This window comes from Aegilops tauschii, chromosome 5 (assembly GCF_002575655.3).
Source record: "Aegilops tauschii subsp. strangulata cultivar AL8/78 chromosome 5, Aet v6.0, whole genome shotgun sequence".
In the NCBI taxonomy this organism is placed as follows: domain Eukaryota; kingdom Viridiplantae; phylum Streptophyta; class Magnoliopsida; order Poales; family Poaceae; genus Aegilops; species Aegilops tauschii.
The window spans coordinates 418,114,858-418,128,365 of record NC_053039.3 but is presented as its reverse complement, the minus strand read 5'-3'; the positions used below and the strand labels follow the sequence as shown (position 1 = coordinate 418,128,365).

At 41.2% G+C, this 13,508-nt stretch overlaps 1 protein-coding gene across 1 annotated transcript; it reads right to left on the bottom strand.

The window, feature by feature from the left end:
• Positions 1 to 1,883: 1,883 nt before the first annotated feature.
• On the bottom strand, positions 1,884 to 13,264 carry LOC120965226 (argininosuccinate lyase, chloroplastic-like). The gene is made up of 10 exons (XM_040390652.3): positions 13,079 to 13,264; positions 12,816 to 12,976; positions 12,365 to 12,502; positions 9,287 to 9,460; positions 8,588 to 8,848; positions 7,800 to 7,910; positions 4,317 to 4,417; positions 3,302 to 3,542; positions 3,058 to 3,225; positions 1,884 to 2,185 (listed from the first exon to the last, which is right to left on the bottom strand). The coding sequence occupies exons 2-10, from the start codon at positions 12,972 to 12,974 to the stop codon at positions 2,054 to 2,056; spliced, it is 1,485 nt and encodes a 494-aa protein (XP_040246586.1). The 5' UTR covers positions 12,975 to 12,976; positions 13,079 to 13,264; the 3' UTR covers positions 1,884 to 2,053.
• Positions 13,265 to 13,508: the final 244 nt, after the last annotated feature.

Below are 13,508 nucleotides of genomic sequence, written 5' to 3'. Positions count from 1 at the left end.
AGGAGGCGGAGGATCTAAAACTTCCCTCCCGCCAAGCACGGGCGCGTATACCAAAAAAATGCCCTCTTACTCTGGGCCAATTGATCATTTGCCCACCTTTGCTCTGTCTCCTAGTCAAAATGCCCTGTCTTATAATGCAATTGATAAAATGCCCCATTTTTGTTGTGCCTCTAGATAAAATGCTCCGTATCAAAAATAAACATCTATTACTTGTTAACTGCTGCCACTTTCTCTATTATAGATGCCTTCAATTGGCTAAAATTTGAATAGTATGCTATTATGAATATACTTGCTTTTCTGTAATTTTTTCAGAATTTTTTGGGCAGTTTAAATTTTCGCCTAAATTTTGAACAAATCTGGACAAAAATTTTAAATCTCGTTTTTCTCTTTGTTCTATGTTCAGAATTGGCTGAAATTCGAACAGCACACTCTATGAATATATTTGGTTTTCTGTAATTTTTTAAAATGTTTCTAGGCACGTTTGTTTCTGAAGATGGAGACGGGGCTGCTGGAGGCGGACGGCGGCGGCTAGTGGTTCTTGGCCGGGGGCGGCAAGAACCCTTAGCTATGCTGCTCGGGCGCAGCTGGTTCGTTCCATTCCTGTGGGAGCGAACGAACAGGAGCCAGCCAGCCCAATCCTTACGTGCGTGTGTGTTTTTAGTTGATTTTGGTTAGCGGCATTTATGTCCTTTTTCCATCCCTAATTGCAGTAGTTAACAAATAATAGATGTTTATTTTTAATACGGGGCATTTTATATAGAGGCACAATAAAAATGGGGCATTTTATCAATTGTAATGTAAGGTGGGGCATTTTGACCGGGGATGAGCAAAGGTGGCGCAAATGATGATTTGGCCTGTCGAGAGGTCCGGTTTTGAGTTTACCGAAAAAACATATTATATAATGTGCTTATTCACGGTATCTGATCTTGCCATTTTTTGGCTACAAAACACTAAAACAACAGTTATTTTTGAGTATACCCCCTATCTGCTAGAGTTGCTGTGAGGCTCCAAAAACCCCTCCTCAAGCTTTGCTACATTTTACGGGCTGGGCGCCGCTCATATTCTGGCCACGTTTTAAAATTCCAACAAAATTTTGCATGACAATCTGTAAAGTCTGTGAGCCGGCACTCCATGAGTCTAGCATTTTTGCCCCTCCTCTCCCCTCACACTAATTGGTCACCTGCCCTTGCCGCACTGGTAGTGAGCCGTGGCTCCGAGATGGCGGCACACGATGACAACATGGGAGGCAGTGATGACATTGTTCCGGCATCTATATATTTGTTAAAGGATGAAAGGCTCAGCCTTTTGCCTGGTGTTTTGTTCCACTTTTGCTATCCTAGTTTTTGTAATACCAATGTTATGTTTCATGATAAGCGCCCCTATGGTCCAACTGGACGATGTCCGGCGTCCCCTAGAATACCGGGATCTCAGTGCCTGAGAACGAGATACGTGCGGCTCCTATCGGGATCGTCGGCACATTGGAAGACCTTGCTGGTTTAGTTTTACCTTTGACGAGTGGTTTGTCCATCAGGATTTTTTATAGGCATCGTGTTATCATGGTGTATGGTTTTCCATTGTGGTAATTTGTGATAGACTACAATGCCATCCTAGGGCATCATTTGTCTACATTGAGATGTCATCGTCCAGCTCTTGCCTCTCTCCAGTCCTGTTTGCTGGAGAGGTCGACGGCAGCGCCTTCATCACTCCCTCCTTCCGAGCCCCAAACAAAAGTAGACCCTGGTGTTGGCCTTGCCCTTTCGAGTTTCTCGAATATGGTAGAAAAAATAAGGGGAGAACCTCCAGGTTGTCTTAACATTTTCCTTTACCTAGCTATATCATGTTCCTAGACTAAAAAAAAAAAACTGTATCATGCTCCAGCCTGATGATGGATCAAACCAACATGTATTAGAAAAACTGAAAACTTTCCTCGCAGAATAAACCAATTCTTGCTGAACGCATCACATAATACAGGGCCACAAGGATGGCTCTTTCAAATACCTAAAGAAAATAAATAACTGTGTCGACTGTTTGTTTCAAGTAACGCTATAAAACATTAGTCATTTTTCTCCGATTGAAGGCGTCGAGGCCAATCGAGCAATTTCCTCATTGTATCGTCACTATGTAATCTGAAATTTTGCTTCTCGATAGCACTACCTCCTTCATCTTTATTCTGACCGTCTAGACTCTGCTTTGATGAGAAGTACACAGAATTGTGTCAATGATAAAACGAAAATTATTTATTATACATAAATTGTACTAGAAAGGTTCAATGTAGTCATGGAAATGCTAAGAGCACGGCTGAAACCCTACAAAGATGGTTGGCACAGCAGAAAAGAAACAACACTAAAATACTGCTTTATAATGATCAAAAAGTACAATCAAAGTTCCATACATATGAACTTAATTCTGTTATCAAGTTTCTAGTATATGCAACTAATTAATATAATTTATTTCGTCAAGAATGGGGAAATTTTCCTAAGAGAAGGGCAGAAGACTACATTGTGAAATTTCCTGTAGAAATTAATAGAATTTATCTTATTATTTGAAAGGAAGGCAATCCAAACAAATTGGGAATTTTATCAGTCTGGTAAAACCCGAACCAGTGGTCCCAGAAGAAAATTAGACTACATATTATGATCAATGGACAAACTGCCCAAACAAGATTTTTTTTCTAATAAACCCTTCCCTTAATTTGCTTCTTGTCAAATGCTATATCTTCTATTTTTCATCCATACAGGTTGCTAGTTATTATAACAAGGTACGCATGATCCACGAACTACACATTTGCACTATTTGATTCATTTATTTAGAGAAGAAAATATTTCAGGCTGTTAATGGCAGAGGTGCAACTTTAAAATTAAAACCAGCTAGCATTTAATAGAAAGAAACAGCAGGATTATCCATCCAAGATTCTTTTATTAATGATATCAACAACAAAATAACTACATAGGACAAGGTTTGCTCCATTTTCAGTTAGCTAACTTCTCTAGCTCTAAATTGCAAATAACAAAGACGTAAGATGAATAGAGGACGTAAATTAATAGATATAAAATGTACCTTAGTTGCATGGAATTCAGCTAGTTGTGAAGCACCAAAATTATCTCTTGGCGCAAGAAAGGTTCGAGCCTTTTCATGATCAAAAGATGATTGTTTTGCAAATTCTTTCGCTGCTTTAAGTATTTCTGAAACACTTCTAAAGCTTGCCAAAAATCGCCTGCTGCTATCCTGTTTCAGAAAGTTGCTTCACTTGCAGAACATAACAACATACAGGTGCAAACTGTAGTAGTTTCTGCTACTATACCTCAACAGGATTGTAGATAGAATAAGCGCTCCGTGTGGCTGTTAAATTATCTAGATCCAGCATTTGCTTTCGCATAAGCGAAAAACTTTCAATCACTTTATCATTTGGTGTCAACAAGTGCAACTCCATCCATGAACTCAGCTCCAATCCAATATTTGAAAGATCGCGGGAGATGTCCCCGACAATCAAATTTCCAAATTCCACAGCGAAATTGTGCATGTGACGTGGATCCTTACATAAACTGGAACAGTTCCAGATCAAACAGATTGAGTTAAGTTAAATATAACTAAAACATATCAGTTAGAGAACCATTCTAAAACAACTGAACTAGACCTTAAAAAACATGGAAAATCGCTTGGTCCAACTTAACAGGGTGATTTAGGATCTCTTAGTGAAAATAAACACACTTAATTATCACGGCCTCAGGCAATCTTTCTCGGTGTTTGTGTTTCTCAGTTCTTACTGAAATTTCGAATTATTATTACAAACAATGATATTTATGGACAAACAGAGGTGAAAGCTCACATGTGGGAATTAGAAATATAAATATTTATGAAATGGTTTAACAGTATATTAGGAATTCAATAATATACTATACTAAACATCTCTAGAAAATCTCACACCTCTTTTACAGTTATATATATACCCTCCCTCTTATAGCTTTCAAGTTCAACTTATGAACCATTCTCAAGGGAAGCTAAGCCCGGACCAAGCAGTGCTTCTATCCAACATGCGATGAAAAATCAGCATTCTAGGCTTTGCCGGTGCCGTGATTCTTTGCCCCTCGGGATTCTTTTTTCTGTAGATAACACTTCTAACTATGTCTTACTGAATGGCAATGCGCTTGCCTTTTCCTCAAAAGTATAGTAACAATCAGCTGCACCTTGCCATATGCTTAACACTTAAAATATACAAGAGCAAGCAGAACTACACCCAAGAGTCCATTCCATAGAAGAGAACTTGACGGAACAAGAAAGAAATTGAAAAGTCGAGGGAAAATATATACTTAACTTACCTGTTCATAGAACAATAGGTGCTGTCTGAAGGGAGAGCTGTTTGTAGTGTAGAGTCCATCTTGTTTTTACAACTAACAAGCTGAGAGACATCCATGTCAAGCTGTTTACACCAATTAAATAAATAATGTTATCAGATTAACAGGTTTCCATGACATGGGAGATATTCACATCAACAATTTATGTTTGCAGTACACAAGTTATAGAGTGAAAACTAGTGAGTTGAACATGGCAGAGAATGGGTCATGCAACACTGCAAGGCTCCTTTGGCAAAAATATAGGGACCTCCTATGTGTCCCGTTCTGCGACATACTGTCGAGCAAACGCACAGGGGAGTCTGACATGGGCCGGCCCAGTAGTGCACTGTATCGCAGGATGAAAAATAAAAAAAAAGGGTAAATGCACACGCTTGCTCGGAATAGCCAACAGACCAAACAAGCTTTGGTGACATATAAGCAGCACACATCTTTAAAACTGCCATCTCGTACGGACATTCTCTAGATGGGTAAAACGACACTGTAGGAGTACTGTAGCTAATGCATTTTTGTAAATGAACATTTCTCAAACTTTGAAATGTTTTTTGAAAGCACGAACACTTTTTAAAAACTACGAAATGTTTCAAAAACTGAATGATTTTCCTAAAACGCGAACATTTATTCGAAAATTTTGAACATTTTTTTATTTTTCTAATATTTTTTAGAATTTTTGAACTTTTTCAAAATTGCAAACATTATTTTGAAAGCGTGAGCATTTTTTAGAAATACGAACATTTTTCCAAATCGCGAACATCATCTTGAAAAACATGAACGTTTTTTGAAAGTCTGACCATTTTCAACTTTACAAACATTTTTTGAAATTTGTGAACATTTTTTTGAAAACCCCAAACATATTTTAAAATTTGCGAACAATTTAGAATTGTAAACATTTTTTAAATTTGCAAGTTTTTGAAAAATAAACAGAAAAAGTAAAGAAAATAAAAAAGAAGGAAGAAACAGAAAAGATAAAAACGAAAACAAAAATAAAAAAAGAAGCAGAAAGGAAAAAAACGAAAAAGAAAACTACCCGCCCGTAATAGCTACGCTAACCACTAACGGGTCGGCCCAGATCACGTCGCTCGCTCGTGAAGCTTGTGCGAAGCCTCGACAGCTTGACGCAACGTGCGTCATATAGGATTTTCCAGAAATATATCTTACTTCAAAGGATACAGTAGCATACAATGCATTATCCAAAGATAGTACTGGGGGGACTGCAGGAGGCACAGAGCCACACACATGGATATGCCAACTAATGGGAGTAGAAATGCTATTTAAGCATTGATATAAGCAGTTTTATTCTGTTGATTAGTCATACATAGCCCATATATGGATTTGAATAAAAACCATGCGGCTTAAAGAAAGTGTTGTAGGTTTGGAAACTGCTTTTGGCTCCCAAGCACTGGAGGGGAAAAACGCATAACAGATAACCTCTCTCATGAACCAGGCTGTTCGTCTCTGGTTTGAGGGGTGTTAACTGCTATTCTCATCTATTTAAGGATGGCTTTCGACCTTCCCAAATGGGCAAGCCATGCTATTGATGAAAGGGGCAGAGGTTTTCTTTGGAAAAAATGCCAATGGTGGCAATTTCCTTGTTTCTTGAGAACAGGTTCGCCGGCCGCTTCAGTATGGTGGTTTGGGCATCCACAACTTGGAACATTAGGTTGGGCTCTACGCCCTCAGTGGCTATGGCTACAAGAAAACTGATGCCTCTCAACCTTGGGCTGTTTTGCCTATTCAGGTACCACACAATGTTCATGCTTCATTCATTCAGTGTAGCAGTGGAAACTCATTGGTAATGGGGAGAGTATCAACTTCTAGTCTCATCGGTGGCTGCAGAGCAGAACGGTTGCTGAATTGGCTCCTTATATCTTATCAAGCTTATTCCTCGAAGACCAAGGAAGCATGGCCTGAATAATAGAAGATGGGTGGAAGATATCAGAGGGGCTCTCACTGTCCATGTTATAGTGGAGTATCTACGGATTTGGGACTTGGTTAATGGTCTGGTCCTTCAGCAAGACGTTCCTGATCAGCATAAATGGATACTTGCGCAGTCGGGCTCCTACACCAGTAAGTCTGCTTATAGATACTTGCGCAGTCGGGCTCCTACACCAGTAAGTCTGCTTATAACGTGTATTTCCTCGGATCCATCAAGTTCGCTCCATGGAAGAGAATTTCGAAAAGTTGGGCTCCACTGTGCTGTAAATTTTTCATATGGTGTGGTTTAAACAACCGGTGTTGGACCACTGATCCTCTTACTAAGCGTGGTTTACCACACCCAGCGGTCTGCCCTCTGTGATCAAGCTGCATAAACAATTCAACACCTACTTGTCTCTTGTGTTTTCGCTTGGCGGGTCTGGTTGATAATTTTTCAGAAGCTGGGGCTGGTTGCAGCAACACCACAACCTCCAGCGGTCCGTTTTTCAAGCTGGTGCTGCCAAGTCCTCAAGGGCGTTCCTAAAGAACTGCGGAAGGGTTAGCCTGGGAGCTTTGGAAGCATCGGAATGATTGCGTCTTCAATGGCACCATTCCAAATGCTTATTTGATCCTTCAAACAGTGGCAAAACGAGAGTACCGTTTGGTGGAGCCCATGCGCCCAGGAATTTCTCCTGCGTCCCTTTGCCCTGGACTCTTAGGGACTGTCTGATTTGTTACTAAGGTTGCCACACCTAAGGTTAGGCAAGTTTGACCAACTTAGGAGGGTGTTTGGTTCAAGCCTCACCTTAGGCAAGATGCTTTTTGCCACACTAGGGTCCCACATCACATACACTCAAAAGTGTGGCAAGATTCCCTTAAGCTTGTCAACTTGTGGCTCTCATTTTATTGAACTAACCTTAGGCAAGTTTACCAAGAAATGTGTGGCAAAGTGTGGGATGTAAGGCCTAGAACCAAACGTCCCCTTAATCCGTCGTTTGACATTCTGCTTATGCAATAGTCTATGTGTGGCTTGCAGTTTATCCTCAAGGCCCTGTTCGGTTAAACCTCCTCCCAAGGGGGTTGGAGGGGATTTGCAGGATTTTTTCTTGTAGGATTTAATCCCTCTCATTCCCCTTCAAATCCACCTAAACTGAACAAGCCCTAAAGGGGGTGGGGGATTGTTTTGACCCTCCCTTTTGCACTCTTTTCTCTCTACTTAATGAAATGTGGCGCACCTCTCCTATTTCGAGGAAAAAAACAAATTACAAGAAAAAAGAGAGAACATATACAATATTGTAATACTATGTGTTAGTGTTATTTTTCATGGGAAGAAGTAGTTTTTGTGAGTTTGCAGATTCCTATGCTCACATGTACATGTGGGGATTTTTATAGAATTTTACAGAACTTTAAAAAATGCACTTGTCCATATTTTAAAAGGAAAGGCTCACTGAAGTTGTGAGCTAAACAAAATCCGTTTTATGTTACAACATGGGTATTACAACCCTTACATAAATCTGACAATCTATGAGGTGGTACCTGTTCAAGTTGCGACAATACCACATCACCAAGTAGAATCCAATTTGCACGCCTCCATATGCTAGGGAGGACCAATCCCCCATTTCTGATTGCTAGCAAAAAAAGCTCAGTCTGGGAAATGGATAATGTACTCAAGTTGGATGAGGCCATTCATGTAGCTAGAGCTCAACATATAAATTTTACTGCGATAAAAGAACAACTAAGCAAACAGTCGACTACATTTGTAATAACATCTATCAATTAGTGCTCAATTGCTCAAACAACTGATAAGGTAATACAATTCTGCTTTGCTTATTGTACCAAGGCCACCCAACCCAACCATTCTAGCTTGCCACTGCCCACATAAAATGGCTACCCCCTTTACCAAGGGACAAGGCTGATCAGCTAGGGTTTACAAAACTGGAAGGGATAATTTAGTGCACTGTGCAAAGTGCAAATTGATTCAAATATCTCCAACAACCAGGCATTCTGGTATACCCACAAATATTTAGGAGAATCCAAATAGGCATGTGGGTTTCATCAAGACCTGCTAGGAAGTAGCCAGGTAGCAAAATTTTCTACGCCAACATATAAATTGCCTTGCTATGTGCATGTCGTAACCACTTCAGTTATGGCAGTATGTAAAATTATCTGAGTATACCTTTCTAGATATGGATCACTAAAAAATGGAATTAATGACTAAGTTGAAATATAAAATAAAAAGTAAGTCACAAAATTCTGTAGCAATGGATTTTTTATAGAAAAAACAACATGGTCATGGCAATAACAGGCTGTGTGCATGAGTAAACCTGGAGTTCTTTTGTTTGAGAAATAACTTGATCAATGGAATCATGACACCATAATTGGAGGACTGTTAGCAGTTGAACATAATGACTTATCACTCTATCCAGCCTCTTGGCTGGCCCTCCAACTATATCAATGAGTGTGTCAATAATATTAGTCCTTAGATCTTTATTATCCCTCCACTGAAATCTTCCTTCTTCAATGTCCTTTTTAATCCTTTCAAGACCATGTAATATTTCATCTCGGGCATAAGAAGAAATAAAACCCTGCAAAATTACAGGGTATGAACGAATCATAATTAAATTACTACAAAAAATAGTGGAATCACAGAAAATGAATTATAAGGCTTCAGAACAATGCAAAAGGAACCTTTAAGAATAAGGGCATTCAGATGGCTTTGGCATTATGGCGGCGTTATGTAGACACTTAATAAATCATTAAATATCTCTACTTATACAGTAGCTTTAAGTAACTACAGTGAGAGTCTAGCATACTACTCAAGTAAACTGCAAGAAAGGCCAAATTTGGGCTGAACATGTATGAATAGGGAAGTACAGACAACACAAAATGCGGCCCTTTAGCATTTCTAATTATAACAGCATTAGAATGCGGTCCTTTTGCATTTCTAATTATACCAGCACGAGATATCAGAGAGAGAGAGAGAGAGAGAGAGAGAGAGAGAGAGAGAGAGACAGAGAGAGAACCTCCTTCATAAGCATATTGGCATTCTCTTTAGTGGCAACTAAGACGTATTTGTAGTTCTCATTCTCTGAGCAAATGTACTTTAACAGCCAATCTGCAAAATCTCTAGCACACTTCTGAAGAGCCTTCGGACGCTTCTTAACCTGGTCTGCAACGACTAGCTTCTTTCTCTCCAACTTGAAATTTATGAAACAGTTCTAGTTAGCTTTATTAGTCTGATGAAACAACTCTAAAGTTTTCAGCAGTCTAATAGCAAGACAGGTACAAGATTTATTTGACTCAACAGAAGAGAATAAGAACATTCATGTTCCCATGATATATGATTGATGTTAGTAATAAACATAAAGGATGACATTAAAAATTCACAATGTCATCAAAATACACACAATCGTAACAAGCACATATTGATCAACATATATGGGAGGCTATACATAATCAACTCATGGTTGGGGTAGGCTAGAGCTGAAACCCATCAGATCTCGAAACAATTCATGTTTTTTTTAGAGAGAAACCAACTCATGCTTTTGGCACATGGATAGCTAACTTCCACGCACCACTGTCCATGGCTAGTTCTTTGGTGATATTCCAGTCCTTCAGATCTCTCTTTATGGACTCCTGTCATGTCTACCACGACCTCTCTTGACATTATCCGCACACTTTAGCCTCCGCTATGCACTGGAGCTTCTGGAAGCATGCGCTGAATATGCCCAAACCATCTCAGACGCTGTTGGACAAGCTTATCTTCAATCGGTGCTACCCCAACTCTATCCCGTATATCATCATTCCAGACCCATTCCTTCCTTGTGTGGCCACACATCCATCTCAACATGCGCATCTCCGCTACACCTAGCTATTGAACATGTCGCCTTTTAGTCGGCCAACACTCGGCACCATACAACATTGCAGGTCGAATCGTCGTCCTATAGAACCCGCCTTTTAGCTTTTGTGGCACTCTCTTGTCATAGAGAACACCGGAAGCTTGGTGCAACTTCATCCATCCAGCTTTGATTCGATGACTCACATCTTCATTGGTTCACCATCCTTCTGCAACATTGACCCCACATATCGAAAGGTGTCCTTCTGAGGTATCATCTGCCCATGAAGGCTAACCCCCTCATTCCTAGTAATATTGAAATTGCACCTCATGTACTTGGTTTTTAGTTCTACTAAGCCTAAAACCTTCCGATTCCAAGGTTTGTCTCCATAGCTCTAACTTACGTTAACCCCCGTCCGACTATCATCGACTAGCACCACATCATCCGCAAAGAGCATACACCATGGGCTATCTCGTATATCCATTGTGACCTCATTCATCACCAAAGCAAAAAAAGACAAGGGCTCAAAGCCGACCCTTGGTGCAGTCCATTTAATTGGGAGTCACCAGTGTTGCCATCACTTGTTCGAACACCTCATTGTATGGCTCATCAGCTTAATTCCACGGTAATTAGTACAACTTTGAACATCCCCCCTTGTTCTTGAAGATTGGTACTAATATACTACGCCTCCATTCTTCTAGCATCTTGTTTGCCCGAAAAATGAGGTTGAAAAGCTTAGTTATCCATACTATCACTATGTCGTCGAGGCCTCTCCACACCTCAATGGGGATACAATCAGAGCCTAGCGCCTTGCCTCCTATCATCCTTTGAAAGCCTCGCTGACCTCAACTCCTAGATTCGCCACACAAAACGCATGTTGGTATCATCAAAGGAGTCGTCCAGTTCAATGGTAGAGTTCTCATTCTCTCCACTGAACAGCTTGGTACTCCCGCCATCTATGCTTAATCTCCTAGTCCTTCACCAAGGGTTGATCTGCTCCATTCTTGATGCATTTGACTTGGTCAACATCCCTAGTCTCCCTCTCTCGGGTCTTGGACATCTAATAGATGTCCTTTTCACCTTCCTTCGTGTCTAACCGCTGGTAGAGGTCCTCAAAAGCCCGACCCCTTGCTTCACTCACAGCTCACTTTGCGACCTTCTTTGCCACCTTGTACTTCTCTATGTTGTTTGCACTCTTATCCACGTGTGTGTGTCTCAAACAATCTTTCTTCTCCTAAATAGCCTTCTGGACATCATCGTTCCACCACCAGGTATCTTTAGCTTTGTGGCTGCTTCCCGTGGACACTCCAAACTCCTCTAAAGCCACCTTATGAATGCAAGTTGTCTGCATATTGCCTGCATCACCTCTTTCCTCTCAAGGGCCCTCCTTAATGATCCTCTCCTTGAAAGCCTCAGTTGCCTCCCACTTGAGCTTCCACCACTTCGTTCTAGCGACTTTGCCGCGCTTATCCCGCTGGGCACGAATCCGAAAGCGGAAGTCAGCCACCACAAGCTTATGCTAAGGGACAACACTCGCTCCAAGTATCACCTTACAATCTAGGCAAGCACTACTAAAAGTCACTAGATGCAATTCTCTCTTTTAAAAGAGGGTGTATTTGTCGAACGCATGCAAAAAAACATGTAGTGATTTGACTTTGGAATACAAAAACCTACAAAAAACTAGGCTAATATCCTTAGTGTTAGCAGAAGGCAGCAGTTCAAAGAGGCATGACCAACGCAACAACACAAGACACTTTCTTCATTGCTACACATTCAAGTGCTCCCACAGTGATTTATTCAAGAGTGTGGATTCTTCAAGACAAAGTTAGATTATTATGGCAAAGATCCTCTCGCCACACATACACATAACATTATCTACTTTGTATGCAATGAACTATTGTTCTAAGAATAACTAAGCTTGATCGTTATCCTTGCCATTGTCGCAAAATTACATACCCTGCATAACTTCTTGTGCATATAAACGAGTCATACTTGAACATAAATTATGCTCCAAATGTCCCTATCCGTGTTGTATACAAGTGAACTAACATATAGCCCCTTCATATAATCAGGTATTGGCTACTCCATAGACGTATGTATCTAACTGAGTAGACTCCTACTTCATACTTATCGATGTTTGCCACACACTTCAGAGCAACAGTCACTCTAGTTTTTTTTTACTTTGGAGCAAAATTGAGCATAACTTTGCAAATTCAGCGCAAACGACAAGATACAAGAAAAGACACTGAGATGTATAAGAAGTACCATTGGATAACGAAGCCGCTCCCTGTTGAGAAGGTCGATGTGCATGGCTGGACCAGGTTGGCAAATAAAATCTGTGTGCCTCTGTGATGGTTGAACATCATATCGATAATCATCATTTGGCCGCATCCACTCAGTTGCCTTCAAGACAATGTTATAAGTTATAACTATATTTAGTAATCCATTTTGCCGCATTGATTATTAACTAAAGAATCCCTGAAATTGTAGTGGAAAAGGCTATATACATGGTGCAATATACATAGCATGAATTGTTCAAAATTTCGGGACCCTAGCTCAAACCATCCAAAGCTTCTGCAATTCATACAATATTAACTCCTCTGTCCAATTAAGTCCCCAAATTTCACCATCTTACCTAGTCGTCCCTCAAATTCCAGAACATAGTAAACAAAACGTGCTGTTTGTGGACAAAAAAAAAGGCGTCGCTACTCTATACCTGGGCCTTGAGCTTCCCATGCCTTGGGTCGCTGCCCGTGCTCCAGACCATGGACGGGAGTGGGGCAGCACTGCTCCGCGGCGGGTTCTGGCCGGAGGAGAGGCCGGCCGCCGAGAAGCAAGGTCCTCGCAGCGACCCCTTCACCGCAAACGCGGCCATCCCTCCGCGTACCAATTGGAGAAGTCACCGTCAGTAAAAACACATCAGGGAAAAGATTGGTGCTACGATTTGAATAGTACATAGTGTGGAACAAACAGACTTACTGGTACTGGGGATGATCTGGGGTTGACCGGGCGGACCTCGGCGGAAGGAGGGACGGCGACCGGCAAGAAACCCTATTTCTTTTCGATGCGTTGTGGAGCCGAAGCGAGGCGACCTGCCGCTAATTTATGCCGGTGGTGGCGCGCGTGGGTCGTGGTCGCGGCCGTGATGTGCTTGCCATGGACTCTGTGTTAGTTTTTTTTTAGGGAACTCTGTGTTAGTAAAGGACCGAAACGACTCTTTCGCGATCGCGTGTTGCAACGATCGATCTACTGGGCGCTGTTAAAAGGGCAGGGGCCCCACCAAGTGTGCGCGCACCATCAAAACACTGCCCCGGTGATTTCAGGTGATGGGGTCAGCCGTGCTCTTCCATATTTTATCCCCCGTGAATTCAACAGTGGGCCCGGAAAGTTTAGTTCCTGTCCGAAACCG

Excerpts from the sequence above, each read along its gene's own strand:
- LOC120965226 (XM_040390652.3), bottom strand. The coding sequence starts at position 12,974 with ATGGCCGCGTTTGCGGTGAAGGGGTCGCTGCGAGGACCTTGCTTCTCG. Across the intron at positions 9,461-12,364 it reads AGCGGCTTCGTTATCCAATG|TTGGAGAGAAAGAAGCTAGT; the intron begins GTACTTCTTATA and ends ATAAATTTCAAG. Across the intron at positions 3,226-3,301 it reads CTATCTACAATCCTGTTGAG|GATAGCAGCAGGCGATTTTT; the intron begins GTATAGTAGCAG and ends TTTCTGAAACAG.